At 45.2% G+C, this 27,924-nt stretch overlaps 1 protein-coding gene across 1 annotated transcript in view; it reads left to right on the top strand.

Annotated features, from left to right (window-relative positions):
* Positions 1-6,147: 6,147 nt before the first annotated feature.
* Positions 6,148-27,924, top strand: part of SLC13A1 (solute carrier family 13 member 1) — a 45,146-nt gene continuing 23,369 nt past the window's right edge. The window contains exons 1-6 of the mRNA XM_066633662.1: positions 6,148-6,246; positions 16,767-16,895; positions 18,081-18,217; positions 24,851-25,038; positions 26,240-26,297; positions 26,386-26,443. Coding sequence (XP_066489759.1) covers positions 6,148-6,246; positions 16,767-16,895; positions 18,081-18,217; positions 24,851-25,038; positions 26,240-26,297; positions 26,386-26,443 — 669 coding nt within the window. The remainder of the gene's footprint in view (positions 6,247-16,766; positions 16,896-18,080; positions 18,218-24,850; positions 25,039-26,239; positions 26,298-26,385; positions 26,444-27,924) is intronic.

The following is a 27,924-nucleotide window of genomic DNA, read 5'->3' on the forward strand; positions in this document are numbered from 1 at the left end:
TCATACATTTCCTATACTTCCTGTATACTGTACATTCGGCATTCACCGAAAGTCCTGCACGTGACGGAGAGCAATGACCTATTTTGAGATATCAGGAGGTTTGTTCCTGTAAATTGTTAACGCGTTTATATGGCCGGTCTAATTTTCTGCTAATAATTTCTGCTAATATAGCCATATGTTGCTTTCTGCGAAGAGATTAGCAGAAAATCTGAACTGACCTGAAGAAATCTTATGTAATGTTTATCTCTAGCAGACAGTGTTGTTTATAACGGAATCATATTCCCTGAATGAATGCTGATATTCTTTAACCCCTTCACTTCTTGAGAATATTTTCTGGAAAATATCAGGTAGGACAAAATCATCTCCATAGTCATAGTTTGCTAAAGCTACTCATGTACCCTTTAGCAGTTGGATTACTTGCAACAGAAAGAGCTTTCCTTCATCCCTACATCTCCACTGCAGGCTCTGAAAGGCCTTTCCTACCTTGAATACCCTGGTGCAGTGGTTCCCAAATTTTTGCCCACTGCGACTCACTTCATCCTCCGCAGTGCATCTCGACCCTGTGCTCCAGGCCCGTAACCTTGTGGAAGTAACAGAAAGCTACACCCAGTTCCCGGAAGTGACTTCTAGTTTTCTTCTAGGTTGCTTCTGCAGCTTCTCTCTGATAAAGTTGATTGTAGTCTGAGGACTGAGTTAGCCTCGGTTCCCACTTGTGATATCTTGAAAGATGTCAATCATCCATCATACGTGAGCATTTTGAACAATGCTCGTTATGGCCTTCTGCCACATGAAAGTGCCCAAACCATCAGAGGTCCTCCCCTTACCATCTGAAGTCAGGCAGGTGGTAACCTCGGTGAGTGGCCTCTCAGTTGTGGCACTCTGCATATAGAATAGCATCTTCAGAGAAGCTTCCCTGACACCAACTTTGATGACTTTTCATTCCCAGGAAAATGCTTTTTTATTCACTCACCCAGTTCTTCCAGTATATTGTGTAGCTGGTTTTCCCTGCTATTTTCAGATTGTGTGGCTGCAGTTCTATATTTTTATTGCATTCATTGTGTTGTTTTGTTATTTTTTTATTTAACACCATTTTCTTAATACTGCTCTTCCTCCAAGGGGCTCAGGGCAGTATATATGATCTCTTCTGTCCCCTGCACATGCCCGATCTTGTCTGATCTCAGAAGCTAAGCAGGGTCAGGCCTGGTTGGTACTTGGATGGGAGACTGCCTGAGAATACCAGGTGCTGTAGGCTTATACCATGATCTCGGACGCTAAGCAGGGTCAGGCCTGGTTGGTACTTGGATGGGAGACTGCCTGAGAATACCAGGTGCTGTAGGCTTATACCATGATCTCGGAAGCTAAGCAGGGTCAGGCCTGGTTGGTACTTGGATGGGAGACCGCCTGAGAATACCAGGTGCTGTAGGCTTATACCATAGTCTTTCGAGACTGAAGGTTGCCAACCACACTGTCCTCACCAGTGGCGTCACTAGGGTTGCGTCACCCATGCGTCACCCCCATGATGGACTTCCTCCCATGCAGTGGACAGGGCAATGCCCTGGGCTGTGGGCATGGTGATTCATCATTGCCCTGCCCCACTGGTTTTTTGGCTGTAACTTTTGATAGAATGGAGATGTCTCAATGTCGTTTGTTTCATTGCGTTCTGCATAAACTTCTGCATCAAATGCTATAGAACATGATGGTATTATTCAAAAAATACCAAGATTTAAAAAATTTCGGCCAGTAGTGGTGTCATCCCCCTGTCCATGTCACCTGATGCAGCCACACACCTCTAGGAATCTGTCTTCACGACCATCCTGTGAGGTAGATGAAGCTGAGAGAGAGAGAGAGAGAGAGAGAGAGAGAGAGAGTGACTGGCCTGAGGTCGGTCAGGAAGCTCCATGGTTGAGCAGGGATTTCAATCTGGATCTTCAAGGTCTAAGTCCAACTCCTAAACCCCTACACCATCTCTTTGCAGAGAAGTGAACAAGGAACTGTCAGTTGTGCTGCAACAGTTACTGTTGCCACATTTTATATTGGCTTGGCCTCATGCTATCTTGGCCTTTCTGGATCTCAAAGCCTGGTTTTTCTGGAAGACCCAAGGGCCTTACCATGTTTAGTTCAAGGGTCTAAGAGGGCTGAACTTCTATTGCTATGAAGTTAGGATTGTAGAATTTAGCCGATAAAAGTTTCCCACTTAGAAATGCTGAACACACTTATCTATATAGTACAAATGATTTCCCAGCAGACTAGAACTGAAACATGGGAAATAAAATTTCCCATAATTTCCATGGTCTGTTTCTCCTAAGGCTACTGTCTCCTTAGAGAGAGAGAGAGAGAGAGAGAGAGAGAGAGAGAGAGAGAGAGAGAGAGAGAGAGATGACATACAACCTTTTTCTTATTGCATGTGTTTTCACTGCAAAACCAGGCAAACATGTCATATGAATGCAAAGTTATCTTTAAAATATTTCATTAGATGCTATATATCCCATCAAACCATTGTCATTTTCAATTTGTAAGCAAATCTTACGAGAGACTCACTTGCAGATTTTTACACTGCAGGGTGAAACAGCCTGGTCTTATGGAAATGGATGTATGTGTTTATTCCAAGAGATACCATGATTATGTGGTATATGCTCCACAGTGCAATATGCATACACATAGGTCTTATCATGTACTTGTGTGGGCTGGACACAGTTGATGTCATCTGAACGGGCTCCGAGAATTGAGGATGTAAGGATCTAATGATTGAAAGTGTTGAAAAGCATACTTGGTTCTTCATGGAATGGTCCCGGAAAAGCCTAAGACCTAATCTACACATGCCACAGAAGGAGGTGGCAAATTGAGGTGGTAGAATTCAGCCCAAATGCAAGATAGTCACAATGCTAACCCTGGTTAACGGAGATGGCCAAGGTTTGTATTCCCAAGAGCCACTCTCTGAAGCACTGATGTGCTGCAAATGGCCTGCAAGAGTGTGGCAGGAGTTTGAGGGAGGGTCATTTATTTGTAGGGCCGTTGGGGGATATGAGCCCACCGTCTAGCAGCATAGTGTGCCTTGTCAATTGTCAAAAATCTGATAGTGTGTCTTGACAGTTTTAGCACTTTGTCAGTGTGCCATGAGATGGAAGAGGTGGGAAATTGCTGCTCTGGATCCTAAATGGGTATGTGTGCATGTTTGTGTGTGTAGAAAGACAGCCCGGTTCTATAATAAAATTAGCAGTAAGCATTTCACAATGGTTTATATACTTTTGGATGATATGTGGTGGGAGTGGATCAGAGGAATGAATGAGCTTTTTTGGCAGTTTGGCAGTCGTCCTTTGGCTGTCCAGAATGTGCTTGAGGCAGCAATACTTTAAAATGCATATAAAACATCCACAGAGACTTCTTGCCTCATTTCCTTACAAGCGACATTGGCACCCCCCTTTTTAAAATCACGTCTTGATTAAAATTTGGTAGGGTCACTGTGGGTCAGATCATGTTTTCATCCCTGCTGTACCAAATCAACAACCAACATCTGGCCAGAAGACTTTCCAAAAATATTTAGTTAGAAAGCTGGCTTCTGGCCACTATGCCTTATTCTACAGTGAAATAAACTTTCCCTTACAAATCCCAGAACATGGGGCAAATGCTATTTGGGGCATTTAAAATTTGTTAGGAAACAAATGGGGACGTTCCTTAGTATAGTAGGCAGCCTTCAGTCTCGAAAGACTCTGGTATCGCGTTCTGAATGGTGGTTCCGGCACAGCGTCTAGTGTGGCTGAAAAGGCCGATTCGGGAGTGACAATCCCTTCCACACTGGGAGCAAGTGCAGTCTGTCCCTGGTCTGTCTCCCTGGCTATGGGCCTTCCTTCTTTGCCTCTTAGCCTCAGACTGTTGGCCAAGTGTCTCTTCAAACTGGGAAAGGCCATGCTGCACAGCCTGCCTCCAAGCGGGCCGCTCAGAGGCCAGGGTTTCCCACCAGTTGAGGTCCACTCCTAAGGCCTTCAGATCCCTCTTGCAGATGTCCTTGTATCGCAGCTGTGGTCTACCTGTAGGGCACTTTCCCTGCACAAGTTCTCCATAGGGGAAGTTCCTTAATAGCCCTTAATGCACAGGCACAAAGCACATTAAGGGTGCAATCTTGAGGCGCCCTTGAGCCGGCCCAAGTCCCTTGCACTGGCCTTCTTGTGAGTCGGTTAGGCCGGCCCGCGGAGGAATACCGGCCCACAGAGGCTGAATTCAGCCTTTGTACCGATGGAGGCAGGGAGCAGGAGGCGGGGCTGGGACCCGGCACTTATGCCGGATCCCAACCCCGTTCCCCAAGCAGCGCGGAGCGGCTTCAAGCCACTGGGCTCTCCTCAGATTTGCGCAACCTCAGGAGTTGGCACAAGTCCAAGGAGACCCATAGGGGCTGAATTGGCTTACCCAGGGGTAAGGGGAAGAGTTTCCTCTCAGTGGCATACCAAGAGGAGGTGCAAAGCACTAGGTTTTGCAGGGAGCCTCACCGCAGCCTGAAAGGGGCCCCTCCCCTTCATTTTGCTCCCACTGCCGATGGGGAGGGGGAGGGGCCAGGACCGCTTGCATGCTGCGGTGAGACTCTCTGCAAAACTTAGTGCTTTGCCCCCCCCTCCAGCTACACCACTGTTTCCCCTTACCTTTGGCTGAGCCACTGTGGTGCCCTGTTTCGTGCTGTGGTGCCCCCTGGCTTGCTTATTCCAGCGCAAGATAGGATTGCGACCTAAGACAGCAGGCAGGCTAGAACCTTCAGTATTCATTCATTCATTCCACCTTTATTGGCATAAACAATCCAACAAGAAAACAAAATTAAAACATTCAGGGTAGCCACCAATCATTGATCAGGCAAAGAAATACAGAGGAATGTATTTGACAGTGCCTTGACAGTGCCTTAAATATATATTTTGCTACATTTGATGAGAGGCACTCATTTCTCCCATCTAACAAGTACCGGACCAAGTCTGTATCTGAACCATGAAAGCTTTCCAGAAATGGATATAGAAATCGATGGCGTAAATCAATATCGTGGGTACAGTACAGAAGTACATGGGTCAAGGACTCTTTTGAGGTCAGGTTGCAAGAACATGACTGGGGACTTTCCAAGGGTCTATTAAATCTTGCTCTTAGTACATTTGTAGATAAGATATTAAAACTACCCAGTGTAAAGGCTCTACGAATTTGAGGTGAACACATGAACGATAGATAGCTTGAACCCAAATCAGAGGGCCATGAAAGACCAATATATAGAGGAGAACAAGACTTACGGGCTGCAGCTTGCAAATCCTGTTTCTCTATATCAAATAATCGGGTCCGAATAAGGTTGTAAGCTGCAGACATGGGTAATCCTCCTATCAGATCACTTGATAAACCTAGGAGCTGGAGTCTTTTGAGAAATAAGCTTAGACCAGGGGAAAAAGAAACATCAGCAAGAATACTGGAGAGCATGATGTTCTGATTTGCCTCGAAACCGACCCTTAGCCAAAATCTCAAGAATCTCAGCCAGGCCAGTGTTGCAATTTTATGCAGACCAGCTTCAATGCACAATGCTGCGTAAGGGACGCAGTGAGGTACCGCAAAGATCTTATAGAGGAATCTGGATTGAACACGTTCTACTAGAGTGGAAATGGCTGAAATCCAGATAGGGGTACCAAACAGCAATTGTGCCAGAACCTTGGATTTAAAGATCTGCACTGCTGCTGGGATAGAAGAATTGCCCCAGGTGTAAAAAAAAACCCGCAAAGTAGCTTGAACTAATAAATTGCTTGAGTTAATAGCAGCCTGGCGATGGGGTGACCAAGTATGCCTACGATGAAACAGAATTCCCAGGTACTTGAAAACTTTAACCTGTTAGAACCTTCAGTAGTGAACCTTCAGTAGTGCGTATGGAGTGCCATCCAACCGTGGTACGAGAACAGAGTCAAGAGAGTCATTTTCACTTTAAAGGAGAGAGTTTGCTGATGAAAACACCTCTTATCTCACATGAAGACACTAAAACAATAAAGACCAAGATTTATTTTTAACTTGACTTGACCAGAGCCTCTGTTGCAATGGCTAAAGGTGATGGTTTGGAGAAATATTAATCCAACACATCTATTTAAGTTCTTCCAATCTGATTTTTTTTTCCCAACAGAAAACCCAAGCCGCCAATCTGTAGCAATGAAGGTGGTCAGGCGTCTCTTGGTCTATCGCCGGTTTCTGCTCATTCTTTTGACCCCCCTTCTGCTTCTTCCGTTGCCTCTCATCATCAGAACCAAAGTAAGTAACAATAGACTTCTATGAGTGTGTCCTCTCAAAGACCCCTTGAAATGTGTCATCTGCTCCCAGTATATCCTCCCACATGGGCATCTTCAAGAAATTCAATGAATTAAAACAGAATATGGAGGCGATAAAATTATTGCACTCCTTTTACAAAGTTGACTTGGTATGTTCATAATGGCTGAAATGTCTAGTTCTGCATCCAGACATTGTCAAATCTTTGTCAATTTCATCTCAATGTGGATTTCTGGACACATCAGATTAGCTTACAGTTTACAGTATGTTTTGTATGGGGGACCCATACAAAGCATACGATCCCCATACAATCTACCTATTAGATTTTTTAAAAAAATTCTTTTGTGGCTTTTCATGTCACATGATTTCAGTAATACCAATTTTTTTCTTACGTATTTGAAGAAGGTGCAGAAGAGAGCGACCAAAATGATTACTGGACTGGGGCACCTCCCTTATGAGGAAAGGGGCGCTTTGGGGCTCTTCAGTTTAGAAAAAAAGGCTCCTGAAGGGTGGCATGATTGAGATGTACAAAATTATGCAGAGATGGATGGAGTGGATAAAGGTACGTTCTTTTCCCTCTCACGCGACACCAGAACTAGGGAACATCCACTAAAAATTGAGTGGATTGAATTACACACTTTACCCACTGTGTAATTAGTCTGTGGAACTCCTTACCACAGGATGTGGTTATGGGGTCTGGCCTAGATGCCTTTCAACGGGGATTGGACAGATTTCTGGAAGAAAAATCCATCACAGGTTATAAGCTGTGATGGGTATGTACAATCTCCTGGTTTAAGAAGTAGGCTACCTCAGAAGGCCAGGTGCAAGGGAGTGCCAACAGGATGCAGGTCTCTTGTTGCCTTGTGTCTCCAGGAGGCATCTGGTGGCCACTGTGAGATACAGGAAGCTGGACTAGATGGGCCTATGGCCTGCCCTTCTCCATGGTGCCTGTTTGGGGTCTTTCAACAGACTTTTCAGCTGAAGTGTAGTGGCAAGGACAGCCAGTTGCATCCTTCTGATATTCTAAACTGGAAAATGGGGCAGCTTGTTCTTATGAGTTGGCATTGTGGCAGCTTCTAGCACCTTCAACCCACAGCATGCACAGAAGCAAGAGTCTGAAGGTGATTGACACACACACACAATTCAGCATGCATTGGCTTTTAGATTATGACAGCCAAAGTCTCAGGGGAATGCGAACAAAGGCATAACAAGTTCTGTGTGCATTGGTGAACTGCACATGACAGTCATGCGGGGGGGGTAGCTAGAGATGGTGCAAAGCACTAAGTTTTGCAGGTTCTTGAACGTGCCATGCAAGCAGCCCTCCCCCTCCCCTATGGAGCCATTCCAGGCACTGGGAGCAAAACGGAGGTATTCACCTCCATCACCACCTTTGGGCATTCTGCTCCCAGCATCCAGAATGGCTCCAAAGGAGAGAGGGAGGGACTGCTTGCACGGCACATTCAGGCACCTGCGAAACTTGTTGCTTTGCACCCCCTCTAGCTATGCCACTGCAGTCATGCTACAAGCATGCTGAAGCTAGTGTGGCACAGTGGCAGAACCCAGACAGCAAGTATTCATAAGAACTGGCAATTGGTCTTTGATATTTAGGAAAGAACCCACTGGCTGTACATACATCCTGTGCTTTAATGTAAGGTCTTATAGACGGATCACCAAATGTGAAAATAAGTTGAGAACACGGACTCATTCATTGCTGGAGAAATATGACCTTTTCTGTGGCTCTCGAATCAAGATATTTGTCAGATGCTAATGCGGTTAAGGGGTGAAGTATCAGCTCCATAAAAGTCAAAGGCAAAACTTCAACAAGCTGACCGTTTGCATTCTACTCTCAGATTTTCTAACGTTTATGGTTATGTGCTTTCAGGGACTTACTTGGCCAATAAATACACAGCCCTATATTGTTCCTCCTCCACAAAAGGAAGAGGGAAACAACCCCCCTTGGCATGTTTCCTTTCCTCATTCGAACAGCATGTTCTAGGAAGCAGGCCTTTTGCACAGGGAGAATAATAGACTACACAGGTGGATTTAAAGGTGTACCTGTCACATCTAAATGATTTTTCCCCCTCTATGCAAACTAGTTCACCCCTTATTGACAGAGGTCCTCAAACATCAGCATGTTATCTCTCTCTCTCTCTCTCTCTCTCTCTCTCTCTCTCTCTCTCTCTCACTCACTCACTCACTCACTCACTCACACACACACAGAGAGAGAGAGAGAGAGAGAGAGAGAGAGAGAGAGAGAGAGACAGGTGCATATAATAGACATGTGTGTGGCTTAAATGCCTAGAGCAGTATTTCTCAAATTGTGGATCGGGACCCACTAGGTAGGTCACGAGCCAATTTCAGGTGGGTCCCCATTCATTTCAATGTCTATTTTATTTTTAACATATTAGACTTGAGGCTACTATGATATTTTGGGAATTAAAAAACAAAAACAGAGATCAGCCACCACTTGGGAGGGTTAGGAGGGTTCTTCTTTATTTTAAATAAATTTTTAAACTTATACTTATTGTAAACATTTACTTAGGCCCAAATCTTAATCAACTTTCCAGCACTGGCATAGCAGTGCCAGCGGGCATGTGCTGCATCCTGCAGTTGGATGGCACTCATGGAAACCTCCTCAAAGTAAGGGAATGTTTGTTCCCTTACCTTGGAGCTGCATTGCCCTTATTTCGGTGCTGGAAAGTGGGTTAGGATTGCACCCTTATTTAACAAAGGGCCCAATCCTATCCAACTTTCCAGCACCGGTGCAGCTGCAATGCAACCCAAAGGTAAGGGAGCAAATGTTCCCTTACCTTGAGGGGGCCTCTGTGATTGCCACCCCACCAAAGGATGCAGCGCATGCCCCATTGCACCACTACACTGGCCCTGGAAAATTGGATAGAATTGGGCCCTTTGGACGCTATCCTAACCCATTTTCCAACACCGACATAAGGGCAATGCAGCTCAAAGAGAACAAACATTGCATTACTTTGAGGAGGCCTCTGTGAGTGGCATCCAACTGCAGGATGCAGCACATGCCCCATTGGCACAGCTTTGTTGGTGCTGGAAAGTTGGTTAGGATTTGGACCTTACTTGATTTTGTCAAATGGGGGTTGTTAAAAATTTTCCTGCTTGATGATGGCCATGTCTGGCCATGATGTCACTTCTAAGTTAATGACATCACTTCCAGCGAGTTCCCACAGATTGTCATTTTAACAAGTGGGTGCTGGTGCTTAAAAGCTTGAGAACCACTGGTCTAGAGGGGGGGAAACACTGCTTGGAAATAATAAATGAACATTCAGATCCACTTTGTGTGAAGCATCGGACGTACAATTCTGATGTTTCCCACTGAGACATCTCCAGCCAAAGACGGAATCTATTTTACACCACAAGAAGAGAAGAATCGATCCTGTTTTCAGATTCAGCTTGAATGTTTTCATGCTAAAAACCAGCCATACACTTGCCTGTTAACATACTGTGCGATCAACAGGTCATTTCTGTTCATGGCCAGGTCTGCCCTCCTTGTGATTTGGCACAAGGGATCTCTAGTCCCATGTATAATGAATTATGTTCCAGCAAACTCACCCTTAGCAATACGTCTGGTATGTTAATCCTGCTTTTGAAGTTCTGGTTAATTGGAATCACAGTTCCAGCAGTGAGATGCATCAGTAGGTGATGCGAGGTCAGGAAGTTCGTGGATTGCACCCTAAAAAAATTAACCATTGTTTGGCAATTCTGTATAACTATAGCTCAGTGATTTTCAGCTATTTTCTTCTCACTCTTCTCTCATGGAGGCACTCTGACCTCTATGGTCTTCTCTCTGGTCTTCACCTCTTGTGATGTCACTTCCAGCTTCCGGGAGACACTTCCGGGTTCTGTGGCTCTTTTTCTAGGGCAACTGCCTTTTGTAATGAATTGTCTATCCCTCTTCCTCCACTGCTGATAGAAGAAGAAGAGGGACAATTAGTTACTCCAGACAGTTGCCCTAGAAACAGAGTCCCAAAGAGCTTTTCAGCTACGTTCAACAGCTATGCTTCAAACTCCTGTGGCACACTTTTGCAAGACGTTTTGTGACACAGCAATGTGCCACAGCACACCGGTTGAAAATTGCTCCTATAGCTTCTTTCAGACATTTTCACACAAGATCAACCCTCAGAGGGCACTGCTCCTGATATCAGCATATTCACTGTATGTCTGAAAATTCTTGCATGCATTATAGGGGCTCTTCTTTGCTCATTGAGCTTTTTTTTTGGGGGGGGGGGTTCCAGAACACATGGAGAAGAACCAGCCATACATACAGCTGTGTGTGCGTGAGTGGAAATCTTTTAGATAGTACAATAAGTGTTCCTGTTAAAGAATAGAGCCTGCCACCGATTCCATCTTATTAAAAATATCTGAAAAAGACTTGTGTAAACGATTAGAGGAGCAACCTATACTGCGCCATCGTGACGTCACCAGGGACCACAGTGCCTGGGATGATGATGTCATGCGACATCATGTGGAATGCATGTGCGCCCTGCCACTGTTCTGACTCAGGAAGCGATTGGAGCGCATGCACACTCACAGTGGTGGCTGGGGCAATTTTCAGACATTTCCACAGCTGCCGCTGAGAGTGTGCATGCCCTCCAGTTGAGTCAGGAAGCAACTGGAGCACTGTTGAGTCAGGAAGCAACTGGAGCACTGCGTACTCACAGTTTGCAGCACCCCCTTCCGGTCTTGTACTGGTCTTGTACCTTCAGGAAGTAAGGAAGCAATTGCAGCACTGTGTACTCACAGTTTGCAGCACCCCCTTCCGGTCTTGTACCGGTCTTGTACCTTCAGGAAGTCAGGAAGTAAGGAAGCAACTGGAGCACTGCGTACTCACAGATTGCAGCACCCCTTTCCGGTCTTGTACTGGTCTTGTACTGGTCTTGTACCTTCAGGAAGTCAGGAAGCAACTGGAGCACTGCGTACTCACAGTTTGCAGCACCCCCTTCCGGTCTTGTACCAGTCTTGTACCTTCAGGAAGTCAGGAAGTAAGGAAGCAACTGGAGCACTGCGTACTCACAGTTTGCAGCACCCCCTTCCGGTCTTGTACTGGTCTTGTACTGGTCTTGTACCTTCAGGAAGTCAGGAAGCAACTGGAGCACTGCGTACTCACAGTTTGCAGCACCCCCTTCCGGTCTTGTAACAGTCTTGTATCGGTCTTGTACCTACCGGTCTTGTACCACCCCCTGCTTCCTGCTGTGGCACCAGCACAGGGTCTCTGAGAGGAATTTTATCAGGGTGTACAAAGTTTCTTTCAGGGCCCCTTCCCAAAGTAGGAGGGAATGAAACAGCCGTTGTAGTCCCTCCACCGTGTCCCTGAGCTCCTCTTTATGGTAAGTGGATCCACAAGCCAAAGAGCTACTGTAGCACATCGGTTTCCTCCCAGATGTGACATTGCTAAGGAACCTATGCATTCCTGGGCCTGGTGTGTTTGGTTTGTGGCAGTTGTCGCCGCCATGTGCCCTTGGTAAAGCCCCCAGCATCCCACGTGGACAGTGAGTCTGGGTGAGATTGGAAAATGGAAGATCCCAGGAAATTCCTCAACACCTTCTTTGACTCCTAGGCTTCCTTTCTGAACCTGGGCCCAAGTACAAATTGCCCCCTTTACCCTGCTCTCCTAGGCCCTGCACCAGCATCATGCCCCATGTCCACAGCTGGCTTTCAGTGTGAGATATGTGCATTTTTCTCTAAGGCTTTCCCATGTATCCTTTTTCTTCTTAGAGCCCATAATTGCGCGGCTGGAGTTGTTGAGTGAATTACAAGCCATAGATCTGAGAGATGAATAAATTTCTCTTGTTTCCAATCTTATTGAAATGTAGCCCTGCCTAAGAGATGGATAAGGTTGTTTCAGGCACAGGGAACACAGTACATTCAATCTGTTCTTGTAATGACTAATCCTTCCAGCTAAACTTCCATCCACTAAAAGCGTAATTGCAATATGATCATTTGAGGCAGCAGTGGGGGGGAAAAAATGACGGGCCGTAGAAGCTTTGTCTCTGCACTGGTTTCCTTGAGATTTGTTTGCAACCTTATTGATATCTGGTGCTGGGTAGCAATTCACTGTGACTGGTGTTCCATGGCAGAATCTGTTGCAGAGGACTGCGAAAGACAGACCGAATTCTCCACCACAAACAATTTCTCCTAAATCTCACTTCACAAATTTATAACCCACAGCCGCAGGGAAGTCAATTCCTTGTGATGTCATCCCATCAATTTTGGTGGTAAATGATAGCTGGATCAGGAGCAGGGGGTAAGGAGACTATAATTTACCCCCACTGTCCCAATCCAGATTGCCCCTTCATAGCAGCTGTTTGCCCAGTGGGAGGAAAAAAAGTGGAAGCCTTTTTCCTTTGGTAAACAGTATCTGTGGAGGTGGGGACAATCTGGATTGAGACTGTGGTGGGGAGTACGCCATGATCCTGGCCCTGTAGCTATTCATCAAAGAAAACCAAAGTGTATCTGGGCTAGTGAACTGCTTAGGCTACAATCCTATCCACACTTTCCTGGGAGTGAGTCTCAATGAATCCAATGGAACTTACTTCTGAGAAGACATGCATAGGATTGTGCAGTCATTGTCACTTGTGGTTTGACCGTCAACCAGCTGTATCAAACACACAAATAGATACGCACACATACACACACAACAGGAAGGATGGGGCTGTTAATTTGCTGGTTCTTTTGAACTGTGATGGTCATTTGAAGCCTATTTCTGGCGCCATGGTTGTCACCATGTTGGGAAAGTCAGTCTCATCTTGTTCTCTGCTTTGTTTGAGGGACATTGCCCCTGTTTGGATTCCAAAGCATGTTTCTCTAAAATAGCAGTCTCCAAAGTGGAGACTGCTGCATACCCGCGAAGGCTTCCGTGGTGTGGAAGGCGCCTACCATTCTGCAGGGAAGCCTTGACAAAGCACCTCCCAATTATTGTTGTGTCCAGTCACTTCTGTCCTCTGATGCCCCAGCAGGCTTTTCACCTGGATTTCAGGTAGAATCCGCTGGACATGACGATGATTGGGAGTGAATGGAGGCTCTTTTTCAAGTCTCTCCTGTGGAATGGTAAGCACTGGCCATGCAGAGGAGGGCTTTGGAAGGGTACCGGATCCGGCCTGTGGGCCGCTGTCTGGAGGGCCTTGCTCTAAGACAGGGGTGCCCAAACCCCGGCCTGGGGGCCACTTGTGGCCCTTGGGGGCTCTCAATCAGGCCCTCAGGGAGCCCCTAGTCTCCAATGAGTCTCTGGCCCTCCAGAGACTTTTTGGAGCCCGTGCTGGCCCAACACAACTGCTATGAGCAAGAGGACGACTATTTGATTTCTCACCTGAGCTGTGGGACAAGGGCTTCCTCCACTACTTGCTGTCTCATGTCTGGAATGCAGCAGCGGCAGTGAAGGAAAGGTTGGCCTTGCTTTGTGCAAGGCCTTTTATAGGCCTTGAGCTACTGCAAGACCTTCATTCATTCATATAAGTTCCATCTCTAATATATTCATTTATGTAAATTTATTCAAATTTGAAATATAAATTAATTCAGCCCCCGGACACAGTGTCAGAGAGATGATGTGGCCCTCCTGCCAAAAAGTTTGGACACCCCTGCTCTAAGACAACAAGGTTGTGGCAACAGCAGTAGTTGAAGACTACTTGGCAAGAAGACTTCAGGCGTTTTCCAACAGTGCGTTGAATTTCTGAGGTTTCTTTTTTTTGCATTTTGCAAAAAATACAACATTCTGTAGCTTTCGTACCAGTAATCCCCTAAGGCCTTGTTTGCAGTTTCTAACCTACAAGAAGATGGGGGGGGGGGGGTTTGCCCTGTGAATGTTGCTGAAATTGATTTGCCTGAAGCAATCTGACTTGGTTCAGATTAGGAATAGGTAGTGCTACAAGTCTGCCTTAAAGCTATACTTGATCAGAGCCTGAGGTGTTGCAAATGCATGTTATAGCCCACTGGCAGAATGCACATTCCATCAGCACAAGGCCCAGACATTGCTGTGGCAGTCACTGTGATGGCATGCACACCAGGGCTACCAGTGTAATCAGCTGGTGGTCATAGGTGTGCACCAACAACCTCCAGAGCCCCTAAGTCAGTGGAGGGGGTCTTCCAAAGAAAGATCGAGACTGGAGTACGAGACCGACTAGGAGCATGTCAAGGGTAGGTTGGGGTTGGATCTCAGTGACAGTGCCAATATCCTGTGCCCCTGGTTGAGGCTTGACATACCTCCTTGGACCCACTCAGACTGATGTCAACCAAAAAGCTGGCGCAGATCCACATAAGCCCTTTAGGGATAAAACGGCAGTAGAGTAGGTGAATACTAGTAAGTTTTTTACTTATCTCTCCACTACTGCCTGGAACTTGGCTGGCCCATAGCATGCATGGCCCATAGAGCCACTGGAGAACCACTGTTGATCCCCCCCCCCTTGGACCCTATCTGCCCATTCCCAACCCCATTACACCCTCTCAGCACTATATTGTTATTAGAAAAAGCAGGAACAGTTACCATGAAGGGTGGCAATTAATGAAAGCTATTTTAGCACAATTACTAAGAACCTGAGCAGCGCTGGGACACCATCTCCTGGAACCTGAAGGGATGACCAGGTGTCTCCCCTTTACTTGATGGTGCTCCAGTGATGAAGTCCAGTGGTCTTCAACCTTTTTTCATTGCTGTGACCCCACAACTGTGACTTCATGAGCCCACTGGAGTGATGCCCCAAGACGGAAGAGCACTGCTTTATACGAGTTTTTATGAGATGGTTTCATGCATTAAAAATTGGTCACGGGTTAATAAAGTAGCCCAAGTTAAACCCAATTGCAATCTGGTGTCTTTACTGGGGGATGTGAGCGTAAATAGAATGCTAGATGCAGGGAGGTGGCAGCAAGATCCAAGTATCTTGTGGTCTTGTGTGTGGTCCCTGGTGGGCCACTGTGAGATACAGGAAGCTGGACTAGATGGGCCCAGGGCCTGATCCAGTAGGGCTCTTCTTATGTGCTTATGGTCTCAAGATACCGAGATCTCTCTGGAATGTTCGAAATGGGAAAAATCTTCAGAGTCTGAGAAAAAATGAAGCACGCCCCTCACACTATACAGGGGAATGATGGGGAAGGGAAGGGAACTTATGTAGAGTGTGAGTTAATTATTCCTGGTGAAACATCTAGAGTGGAAGCAACCATTGCAGGTTCACGTGTGGAGACCAGCCCACCAAAGGTGGAAGTGGCTAGTGCAGCCCCCGCAGGTCATTTCAGGTAGGGTTCAGTCACTTTTACATTAGCATATTGATATCTGTTAATGAAAAACCCGCACTGAGTACTGATTTGTCTTGGGACATCCATTTGGCACATATGTGATTATCACGGACACAAATTCTGAGCACGTGAACCCCTGGTGTTGATGCCACTGAATCTCAGTGGAAAATTCCTAAATTCGAAAGCTGTATCACAGCAGGAGAAAGAAAAATAATACAGGCCAGCCACATTTTGCTGTTTTGAAAGTTAGACCTATCCCTGGGTATATTTGGAGTGCTGATTCCTAAAAAGGGCATCAGTTCTGCGCTATCACAAATAGTGAAATAAATATAAATAAATGTAGATGTTGCTAACCTCTGCTAACTGAGCAAGAGGCAATTTTTCAAGTGGGTGCTCCTCTTTTATTTAGCAGGGAGAGAGTAACTGACCCACCTCACCCCAGCAGTGTCTGTTCTAGTGGCTGCCTGCTGGCGTTCTTTTGCATCTTTTTAGATTGTGAGCCCTTTTGGGACAGGGAGCCGTTAGTTATTTGATTTTTCTCTGTAAACCGCTTTGTGAACTTTTTGTTGAAAAGGGGTATATAAATACTGTTAATAATAGCCAACAGGAAAACATCTACAGGATGCAGATATTATTGCTTCAAAAAATAGCCAAATTATGTGACTTACTACTTAAAAACCCACATATCAGAGATAGGAACTTTACATTGTATTGTATTTATTTTATGACATGCTCCACATTCAGAGTGGTGTATCTATAGGGCTTGGAAGTTTTGTTTCATGATTGAATCAGCCATGGATTAACTTGGTGACTCTGGAAAAGTCATAATCTTTCAGAATCATGTTCCCTATCTTAGCAGGGAGCCTCACCACAGTGTGCAAACAGATTCTCCCCCTCCCTTTTGGAGCCATTCCAGGTGGTGGTGGGGGGGGAGCAGTGCCCCCTTCAAGTGGGAGCCTCCACTGGAGAAGGAACAGGGGCAGCAATGAAACTGAGATGTCACCATCACCTCCAGTGCCTCCTAATCTGGGGCCTGGGGGACCTTGGAAGTGACATTAAAACATCACTGCCCCAACTGCTGGAGCCTCTAGGTGTGCTGCTTTTCTCATGAACGTTGTCCATCAGTCCAGTGTTATAATATTAATTGGTAGTTTTTGGGGTGGGTGTCTATTTCTTCTTCTTCTTTGATTACTACTGATTACTATTGTTCCACAAATCGAATCTGACCTTTGTCTTAAAAATAATCTTTGTTCTAGGAAGCAGAATGTGCATATACGCTGTTTGTTGTGGCCATCTTTTGGTTAACAGAAGCCCTGCCCTTGGCTGTCTCTGCTTTACTTCCTGCCTTAATGTTTCCATTGTTTGGAATTATGGCTTCAAAACAGGTATGTATCCTTTTTTCTCCCTTTCCATTCCGCTACCCGAATTGTCCATAAATTTGATTTTCCAAAGATTGGAGAGGGGCTGTAACTCCGTGCTGTAGTTTGTGGTCTGATCTCGGAAGCTAAGCAGGGTCAGGCCCAGTTAGTACTTGGATAGGAGACCACTGGGGAATACCGGGTGCTGTAGGCTTATACCATAGTCTTTCGAGACTGAAGGTTGCCAACCACCAGTTTTCCATGCAAAAGGTATCCAGCTTCAAACCCTGGCATCTCCAGACAGAGGCAGGGGGGAAAGAAGGCAGTTTCCTCTGTTCATTAAATAATTGTGTAATTTTATTTGCTCTCTTGAACCATATGTAATGTTTGTATAAATCAATGGTTCCCAACCTTTAGGAGCCCAAGGAACACTGAGGCAAAAATTGTAATTGTCATGGACTGTGGGTGGTCTGGCCTCTGCCCTCTCTAGCGGTCTGTCTAAGTACTCCCCTATCGACTCCCCTATCGACTCCCCTATCCCTACTCCCCTAAGTACTCCCCTATCGACTATCAGAGAGGACAAAGAATGAACCAGCCACAGCCGCAGCTGACACTGCCTGTGGGCAAATAGTGGGCAGATTGTGGCTGAGGGTAGTCTTCACCCTCTTTGATGGCCCGTGGGAGATGGCTTGCTTGGTAGGACACTGGAAGTGGTCAAAGGCAATTTCCCCCCCCCCCCCCGAAACCTCGAGGATCACTTCTCAGGCTCTTGTGAACCACCTGTGGACTCAGAACCAGTGGTATAAATGCTAATCCTAGGAGGTACTGAAACCCCTTAAAAGTTCAAAAAGCAGGTCCTGAGTCCTTAAAAAAATACTTCGGGCACAATCCAAAGGTACCCTTGGGCCAACACAAGTCCCTTGCTCCAGCCCAATGCCCATCCTGGGCATCCTGGGCTTTCAGCCCATCCTGAAAGTGCCGTAAAGCACTTTGCACCAACATAAGGGGTGATAGGCCGGCACATGGACATACACTGGCCTCCCCATGCTGATGTGAACCCTGGGCAGGGCGAGTTTGTGCCAGCTGAGTTTGGCTGGTACGGGGAAATGGGGGTGTGTGGGAAGGCTTTTTCAGGAAGGCTTGGGAACCTTGGGTTGTGTAGTGGCAGTCCAAAAGCACATTTTGAGCTAACAAAGTGCAATATATTTACAGGTGGCTTCTTCTTACTTCAAAGACTTTCATCTGCTGTTAACTGGAGTCATTTGCTTGGCAACCTCAATAGAAAAATGGAACCTCCATAAGCGAATAGCCTTGAAAATGGTGATGCTGGTGGGTGTTAACCCTGCATGGTATGTAGTCTACTGGCCCAAGAGAATGCCACTGAAAATCCTTTTGGCCCCCAAATGACTGTCCTGTGCAGGTAAAGTGGCCTCTTTTCCTGACACAGGCTTCTGTGCATTTAACAACTGCATGCAGGTTGGGGTGTGAGATGTTGATCTGGAGAATTATGTACCATTCTGGTCGCCACATGTCGAAAAGGATATAGTGGAACTAGAAAAGTTGCAAAAGAGAGGGACCAAACTGATTACGGAGCTGGGGCACCTCCCTTATGAGGAAAGGCTACAGACTTTGGGCTCTTCAGTCTGGAAAAAAGGTGCCTCAAAGGGGACGTGATCGAGATGTACAAAATTATGCAGGGGGTGGATGTGAATGGACAGGAGGTTGTTATTTGGGAGGACACCAGAATGAGGTCTCTTGTTATCTGGTGTGGTCCCTGGGGCATTTGGTGGGCCGCTGTGAGATACAGGAAGCTGGACTAGATAGGCCTATGGCCTGATCCAGTGGGGCTGTTCTTATGTTCTATTTTCCCTCTCTCACAACACCAGAACCAGGGGACATCCACTAAAATTGAGTGTAGGGAGAGTTAGGACAAAAGAAAATACTTCTTTACCCAGTGGGTAATTGATCTGTGGAACTCCTTGCCACAGGATGTGGTGGTGGTGTCTGGCCTAGATGCCTTTAAAAGGGAATTGGACAGATTTCTGAAAGAAAAGTCCATTACAGGTTACAAGCCATGATAGGTTTAGGGAGTTAGTTTTTAGAAATAGCCAGTTGCAAGGCAGTGGCACCAGGATGCAGGTGTTGTCTTGTGTGTTTCCTGAGACCTCTGGTGGGCCACTGTGCAATACCGGAAGCTGGACTCAATGGACCTCTGGCCTGATCCAGCAGGGCTTTTCTGATGTTCTTAAACTGCCTGATCAGATGCAACAATGGCAGCTATGTTTGCTGCTGAAGAGATTTGCTAAGACCAGCCCTTTTGCTAAAATGTAGTTACACAGTATGTGTCACTGGGGTGTGAGGATGAGACTTAACATGCAGTGCTTTTGTTATTGACAACAGTGGTGCCTGGCTCAGATCAAAAGGAGCAGATGAATTTGTGAACAGTTCTGACTCAGGCTTCTGCCTGATGGTATTAAGCCACTGAAGAGGCTTTTCATGTATTCCATGATCATTATTCCATTTGTAGTTCCAATAGTTTCAGCCGTATTTCCACAAACACATAGAAAGACTCTGCCAAGCTGTGCCCCTTTTTCATTGCTTGCAAGGGATCAGATATTCCCCAGCTGCCCCCTGTCAATCCCATCAGCAAGATAAAAGCTGCTTCCAAGCATAACAGGTTCTCTGATTCAGAATTGTCAGGAGCTGCTCTGACGGGGAAGCAATGAGTTGTCACTTACCTGTTTGATGGGAGTAAATTTGCACCATTGGATCAAGCAATATCTTCCCTCGTCCAACTTTGGGGTGGGTAGAAAAGAGATTTCTGTAAGGCACGGAGGCACGTGCTTGCGCAATGAGCATTTAAACACCCTTGTTTCTTCCTACAAGACCTGTTCATGATCACAAGGCCTAAAATTGCTATACATTACAAGAAGAGACGACTTGGAAGTGGAGATAACTGTTAGGCAACAGAAGAAAATCATGGAATCAATCGACATTCCTCTGTTCTCGGTGCCTGCAAAAATAAGCAGAGGAAACCCCAACACAACAACAGGGCAATGTTGATGTCACACTCTGTGTAAGAGCAGCTCAAGATGTGGACAGTATCATGAAGGATGTGAGCTGTTGTCCCATATTTTTCTGTGCCATTGAACCTAGCCAACATGCACAATCAACAATCATGTGACGATTTCCTGGTTTCAGACCATAATTCTATGGCTTAATGGGGAGAATGTCAAGAATTAATTCCAGAATTGGTCCATGCTGCTTTCTTTCCTTTGTGCTCATCTTTTCCCCTCTACCTTCCCAATGCATGTAAAGAGTGATTACTAAAACATGGCATATACAAGCTGATGATTAAACAAGCACATGAGCAGCAACTGTTACCCTGCACATTCCTGATCTTGTCTGATCTTGGAAGCTAAGCAGGGTCAGGCCTGGTTAGTACTTGGATGGGAGACCGCATGGGAATACCAGGTGCTGTAGGCTTATACCATAGTCTTTCTAGACCGAAGGTTGCCAACCAAGAGTGCTTTTAAGATTACTTTTTGAGCTATGCTTTATGAGTGTGCACAGGATGTAGGTCTCTTGTTGTCTTGGGTGCTCCCTGAGGGATCTGGTGGGCCGCTGTGAGATACAGGAAGCTGGACTACATGGGCCTTTGGGGCTCTTCTTATGTTCTTATACTTGTAGACATTAGTAAGGTGGCGAAAGCAACATCACTGAAACAAATTTAAGAAGGAACTGGAGAACAAACAGGAAAAATTAAAACTACCACCATGTGCACATGTGCAGTGGTTTCTATGAAGTTCAAAAACTTCTGCTGCAGCATCGCATTGCAGCTCAGCAACCAAGACGTGCTCTCTCTGTGAAGTAACACCTCAGCAGAAGTGGAGCTGCTGAAAGGGTGACTCAGCAGCTTTCCCCCATAGCATTCCTTGCCTTCTGGGACCTCCTTCTGTTTCACCATCTGAGAGCCTTGGCAGAAGCGGCGCTGCTGAAAGGGTGGCCCAGGTGATAACTGGGCTCTCCCAGGACCTTGGCTACATCTCCCTCTCTCACCCCTCATGGTCATCCCCTTCCCCATAGCATTCCTTGCCTTCTGGGCCCCCCTTTTGTCTCACTGTCCTAGAGCCTTGGCAGAAGCGGTACTACTGAAAGGGTAGTTCTTGGAGGGCCCAATTATAATGGGGGTCAGATAGAAAGCTTCTGGGGGCCACATCTGGCCCACAGGCCTTATGTTTGACACCACTGACCTAGAATTTTGTTTCTTACAACATTTTTCCAACTACTATACTTGGTAGGGGGGCGGGGGAAACAACCAGCAGAGGCAGATATCTTTCTGAAAGCTGCAAATCTTCCTTTGACTTCCTTTATGTTATGAAGCTGTAAACTCCTGCAAGGGTTGGATTATACAACCCTTGTACCAGGCAATTACAGGCATGGGACTGCAAATTCCTGCAGAATGTCTGCTCCTGGTGGATTTTGATACTTCTGGGTGTGAGCAGTGTAGAACAGAGGCTGAATGCTGCTAATTTTCTGGTATGACTGTACTACACCAAAATGTGTTTTTCTTGGGCAAAAAATAAACATATTTTAACACAGTGTTCTGACCAACACATTCAAGACTTCAAAACGACTAGTGCTCTCTTTAGTCTGACCTTTGAAATCAGTGAACTGATTCAGCTAGCTGCCTCTAGAGGCTTTTGCAATAATTACTGTAATCCACATAATAACACGTGTGTATAAGTAGGCCCAGAGAGAGAGAGAGAGAGAGAGAGAGAGAGAGAGAGTATTCAGAATTAAACTGTAACCTAATCACTTTTTTGTGCCCATTATAGAGAAGCAAGCAGCTTTTCTGGGTAGACAAGCTCCCATTAACCAACATAGGAAAAGAGTCACCAAAATAATTTTGCAGTGTCATTTTGCATTCTGAAAGCTCTCTGCTTTGAACAATCATTAACACTTAATACAGTGCTTTACATCCGCACAGATTCCAAAGGTCTTTGCAGTCTTTGCAAAAATTATCCCTTCCTGTTGGAATCGCATGGTGTGAAGTGAAAAAAAATGGCAGATTTGCATTGACAGAGCGGATATTTATCATGTAAGCGAGGTTGTTATTTATTTCGCAAGTTGAAGTTTGACCAGAGGATCAGGACTCACGGTTTCTAAAATTGAGAGCAATTTCAATAAAGCATTCAAGGTTACCCATAATAGAAAAGCGAGGTTAAAAAAAAAAATAGATACCCTACCTAGAGGTCAGTACAAGACATTTTCATACTGAAATGTTGCACAACCTCTCCTGAACTTTACCTCACATTCCTAATGGCCGGAAGCCATACCTGTGTGTGTGTGTAAAGCTAAGACACAGTGTTGTCAGCAAGTGAGCAGTATGTTCTAATTATCAGCATTGTATCTAATTTAAAAAATGTATGTTGCAAAAAAGAAAATTAATAAAACAACTTACAGCGCAATGCGGACTTGTGTGGGAATAGTCAGGCCGGCAGGACTGCGCTGTATCCAGCACAAGTTTCGGGCTGGTTGACGCCGAGGCAAAGGGAAAAATTCCCCTTACCCGGGGAGTTCCATAGGTACCCCAATTGGTCTACTCGGATCTGTGCCACCTGAAGAGTCTGGAACTGCTCTGTGCTGCCTGGGAACAGAGCTAGAATCCAGCATAACTGCCAGATCCTGGCACAACCTCCGGCTCCCCACCCCTCTATAGGCCCACTCATGAAATGAGTTTGACACCCCTGGGCTAGTAATAACTTCCAATTTTTTAAAATATGATTCATTTTTTTTTTGTCTGCACTCTTTAATTCTTACATAAGCTGCTAATTTTTCCATTATCGCAAAGCAATGCAGATTTCATCCCCTTCACTCACAGCTGGAGTCTGTCTCGATTTTCAGTGTTTTACCATAATAGATGCTTGCTGCTACTAACATTTAAGAAATAAACTGCACATCACCTTTAAGAATATTCTTTGCGTAAGGAAATAAAGACAAAAGATTGTTTTTCTATCTTTCTAACGGCATCTTTTATTTTTAATCCACTAGCTCTTAGCACGATCACAATTCCATCATAAATGAAAACAAACTAAATACCCATGTTGTTTCATTTCCAACACCTGTCACATGGAGAATTTATCTTATTTAACTTCTCTGGGGTCATGTATCATCTACTTATTTTAGATGTAGAAAGAACACAGAGTTCTTTCATCTCTGAACACAAGGGTCAGGAAAGTTGCAGATTGGGGTTTAAGGTGTGTCCCAGTTCTTGACAGGATGAAGATCACTGACTTGATAAACCATAAATGTTAATAGTATCATGCCGGAGGCAGGGGGGACGACCAAATCAATAGCAAGCCAACCACTCTCTGGACCAAAATGAAACAGGAATACACGGGGATGGCACTGTAAGGATAATCAGACTTTAGAAGCATAAAAATTATATTGCTTTGAAGTCTTCCATAGAATATAATGGGTACTCCTTCCTGCAGACACTACAGCTGCAAAAATAGATTAAATTCTCATCAGGAACTATATTCTCACTCTGAGAATCTTTTGTGGCTTTGTAAGACAAACTTTGGGCTCTTCTTCGACCTCTTGGCCCCAGGGCTTTAACTGTTTTTCCTTCCCTCTAACTATCTTCTTGATGCTTCAAGCCATCCCACATACATCCCACCTACCTTTGTAGATATTACCTCCAGTGTTTGCAACCAGACCAGTGTAAGTCCTCTTATTTCTAGGCCAGGATGGGCAGCAAAGGATGTAGGGCTCAGGAACCAAAGAGCTTCTTCTGCAAATGGTCTTGATTTAGTTCACAAATTCATTTGCGAAGGTCTGTTTCATGTTCCTGCTCCACGTGAAACATTTTCATGTGAAACAGAAAGTCCGTTTTGAACTCATTTTTGAACATTTTTAGTTTAGGCTTTCAAAATCACGATTTATTTTCAATAAATTTGCCTCTCATAGATGTGATTAAATTTCAGTTGACTTTTAATCTGAATTGTGGGTGCAACATACAAGGAATTTGCATGCATCCTTTCTACTGCTTTGGGGTGCCCCTGCTGAAACTTCTTGGGCATTTGGATTCCCCCCCCCCAATAAATCCTGCTCTTGTGTAAGGTCATCTGGCACCTGGGGCCCATTAATTTTTGGCACCCCCATGGCAAAATTATTTTCAATAACAGTCATGACATAAAATGAATAATAAGAATAATGGCCAGAGAAGAAGCATAGACAGTGAACATTTTATTTTGCTGAACTTTATATATATATATATATATATATATATATATATATATATATAATAGTATAGTATATAGTAAAGTATATAGTAAAGTATATAGTATATATAGAGTAAAGTATAGTATATATAAAATATAGTATGTATGTATGTATATATATATATATATACACACACACACACACACACACACTAAGTTTGTATATTTATATATAACTTTGTAATTTTGTATATATAGTCGTACCAACAAACATGCTTCTCTTGTGGACGGCTGCAGCCAACACTAACTAAACTGTGGCTGTAGTCAGGGTCACCTCTGCTGCCGCTGCCATCTTGGGATGGCCTCTTGGACCCCCCCCCCCGGATCCTGGCACATGAGGTCAGCCCCCCCACCCTCTTTGTATTCCACTGGCATGGGCCATTCCCTGTTTCACAGTAGCTGCTGCCCTTTAGCACATAACCCTTGGAACAACTTTCAACTCAGTAGAGCCTACTGATGAAAGTAGTTTAATTTGACTGTCTTTCAATTGAAAGGCCTGTAAGTTTTTTAGTGCCGTTATGTAGCGAGGCATTATGAAGAACTTTCTTGGTGGTAAATAGTCATTGCTTCAACTGAGACTGGGGAAAAAAAAAGTATTGCACTCACAGTTGACGGTAAAGAATAATTGCTTTCATATTAAGCTGAGTGTTGATGGCAGAGATTAACAGTCACAGACAGAGGTGTTTCTTATTCCAGGCTTACGCTCGGCTTCATGATCAGCTGTGCCTTCTTGTCGATGTGGCTTAGCAACACCTCCACTGCTGCTATGGTGATGCCGATCGTAGAGGCAGTGGCTCAGCAAATCATCAGTGCCGAAGCCGAAGTCGATGCCATAGAAGTGACTTGTGCCAGTGGAGCCACCAATCATGCGCTGGAACTTGACGGTGAACTTCTCCCCGTTCCCCATCTTTACCTGACCCTGGGGAGCCTGGAGTACTGAACGTTTATCCTCATGCAGTGGTTCTCAAACTTTTTAGCGCCAGGACCCACTTTTCAAGATGATGCTCTATCGGGACCCACCTAGCTTTATGAGACTTTTAAAAAAAAGGTGATCTGGAAAGAAGTAATATTTTATTTATTTATTTATTTGCAAAAAAAAAACAAAAACAAAAAAAAAACATCACTTGATCCATATCTCATAATGAGGTAGCCCTAATGAATAGCCTCAAGGCTTGAGGGGCTAACAGTCCAATCCAGAGCTGTCCAGAGTACAGGGCTGCCACGGCACCAAAAATGGCTGCCACAGCATCCGGCGTGCCCCAGGCTGCCACCACCGTCTCCTCAGGAGGAGGGGACTTTTGTCCCCTTCCCCTGAATAAAGGAAGTAGCCCCGCAATGAGGCTACTTGATTCTGCAAGGACTCTTGAGCGGGAAGAGAAGAGTCCCATGTTGGGTGACACAGCCCAATACAGGGCTCAAGATCCGGTGGAGCCAAGATCCACCCACCCCACCCCTCCCGCCTTGTCCCTTCCCCCATCATGCCCCCACCCTCTCCCTGCCCCAGAACACCCCCCCCTTCTTCCCCCACTCGCCTCTCCACTGCCCAGTGATCCAGGTGATCTCTGAGTGGTAGAACATGGGCCCAGTGCCAGAGCTGGCCCCGTGCAGGGCCACACTGGGCTAACTCCAGTGCTGGGCCCACGGTAAGGGCTTGCAAACATGCCTTATGGAACACTGACAGCAGTGCATGTGGCGGTGAGCCGGCGCACAATGTTCAAGATTGGGCCCTTTATTATGAGACTCAGCCTTCACCTGCACCCCACTACCTGTCATTGATGGACTTGGGGGGAAAACACACTAGAAAAAAATGCTCAAACCTTTCTCTCCGTGTACTTACACAAGCTTCCAAACTGCAGGAGCAGCTCCTTGCAAACTGCAGGAGCTCAGTTATTTGCAGGGCAGTTAGCAGCTATCTGATTTTTGAAAAGCCTCCAGGCTTGCGGCAATTAGTCATACGATCTTTCCATCACCTGTGTTTTCATTGGAGGGACTGAACAGAAATTGGCTCATGACCCACCAAGTGGGTCCCGACCAGCAGTTTGAGAAATGCTTCTCTAATTATTTTTTTTCATGTTAATTTTACAGAAAATATTAACGAGTGTGAAACCAATGAGGGGAAAGGGGAAACAAAGCAAGCTAATGGGTAAGAGCTTCTGTGTTTGATCATTTAAACTATATCAGTTTGTTTAAATGCGAGAGATTTGTTATTACCACAAGTTTCTTTTTTCCAGATATTGTAATGGGACAGCTCCTACAGCTCACACCGTTTGCAAGATTGAAAAAGAAATGGTATTTAAAAATCATTCTTAGAACACATTTTTTCTTTTAAATTACTGTATCTTATGTGGTCAGATATTAATCTTGATCTCACTTTTCTATGTACAGTGAGCTCTCCTTAACGTCAGGTTTGGCATCCTTGGATTTCAGTATCTAATGATCTCACTTTTATATGTACAATGGGCCCTCTTTATCCATGGGGTCAACATCTGCTGGTTCCAGTATCTGCAGATACCAAGCCTGTGACTGGAAGACCTCGGAGGACCTCCTGGACATGACTGGATGGTACTTACAGTTCGCACAGGTCATATACAGAGATGTTCTGGGGCTCTTCACGCACAGATTTAATTATCTGCAGAATTCAGGGCCCGCAAGGGTCGTGGAATGGATCCCCCATGGATATTGAGTGGCCACTGTGCAGCCTTTTGTTAGATTTAAGTTGATTCTCTACCTGGACAGTAGCTAAAATAGGGCTGGTACCATTAGGTATAGAAGAAGACTTCAACAGGTGGTTTAGGAACTTGATGCTACTACTTCCTTTTAATCTTGAGTATCTGGCCCACACACTTTGAACAGGGCTAGGGACTCTAGAGGAGGTAGACCTAATTGGAGACTTTGACTGTACAAGGTTTGCTTTGGACAAGCTCACAATCTCCAGTCGAACCCCTCCATCTCCACCCTATTGTATCTTTTCCTTTGCCACAGTACTCCCTTTGTTCTCTGCCTCACCTCACCTTGCTTCCTCTTTCTCTCCATCTTTCCAGTCTTCCAAATTGAATAGACATTGGATAGACAATTGCCGCTCTCTGCTTCTCCTATCCTCAATGTCCTGGAAGGAAAAAAATATGCAGAATGATGCAATAGCAGCACATACCACTTGAGTATACAGTGACCAGCAAATGGAACAAGAGAGGAATTTGGGCTAGTTTCTCACCCATCCCTGTCCCCCATGGGCTCTTGAATCTTGCAGATTAGGGATTGATGTGTTTCCCAGCTGTTGACAGGGTGAAGATCACTGACCTAGATAAGCCATAAATGTTTATAACACCATACCTGGGGGGAACTAATTCTATAGCAACCCACCCACCTTCTGGACCAAAATGAAACCGGAATACACTGCGATGACACTCTAAGGACAATCAGACTTTGAGCAGCACAAAAATTATATTGCTGTTTGCTCTCCTGATCCGTTCTTATATGTTTGGATTTTCTCCAAGTTCCTTGCAGTGTTCTCACCTTGTGTCCGTGTATATGGGCTGTCCGGTGACCCTAATTTTAAAGCACTATACTTCACTGAAGGACATTTTATTGTATATAAGGTGTTGGACATGCTGTGAAGCTTTCCATAGAATATAATGCGTTTCAATGTAAATAAGTGTAAAATCATGCACATTAGGGCAAAAAATCAAAACTTCACATATAGGCTAATGGGTTCTGAGCTGTCTGAGACAGATCAGGAGAGAGATCTTGGGGTGGTGGTGGACCAGTCGATG

This window comes from Tiliqua scincoides, chromosome 7, assembly GCF_035046505.1.
Source record: "Tiliqua scincoides isolate rTilSci1 chromosome 7, rTilSci1.hap2, whole genome shotgun sequence".
NCBI lineage: Eukaryota > Metazoa > Chordata > Lepidosauria > Squamata > Scincidae > Tiliqua > Tiliqua scincoides.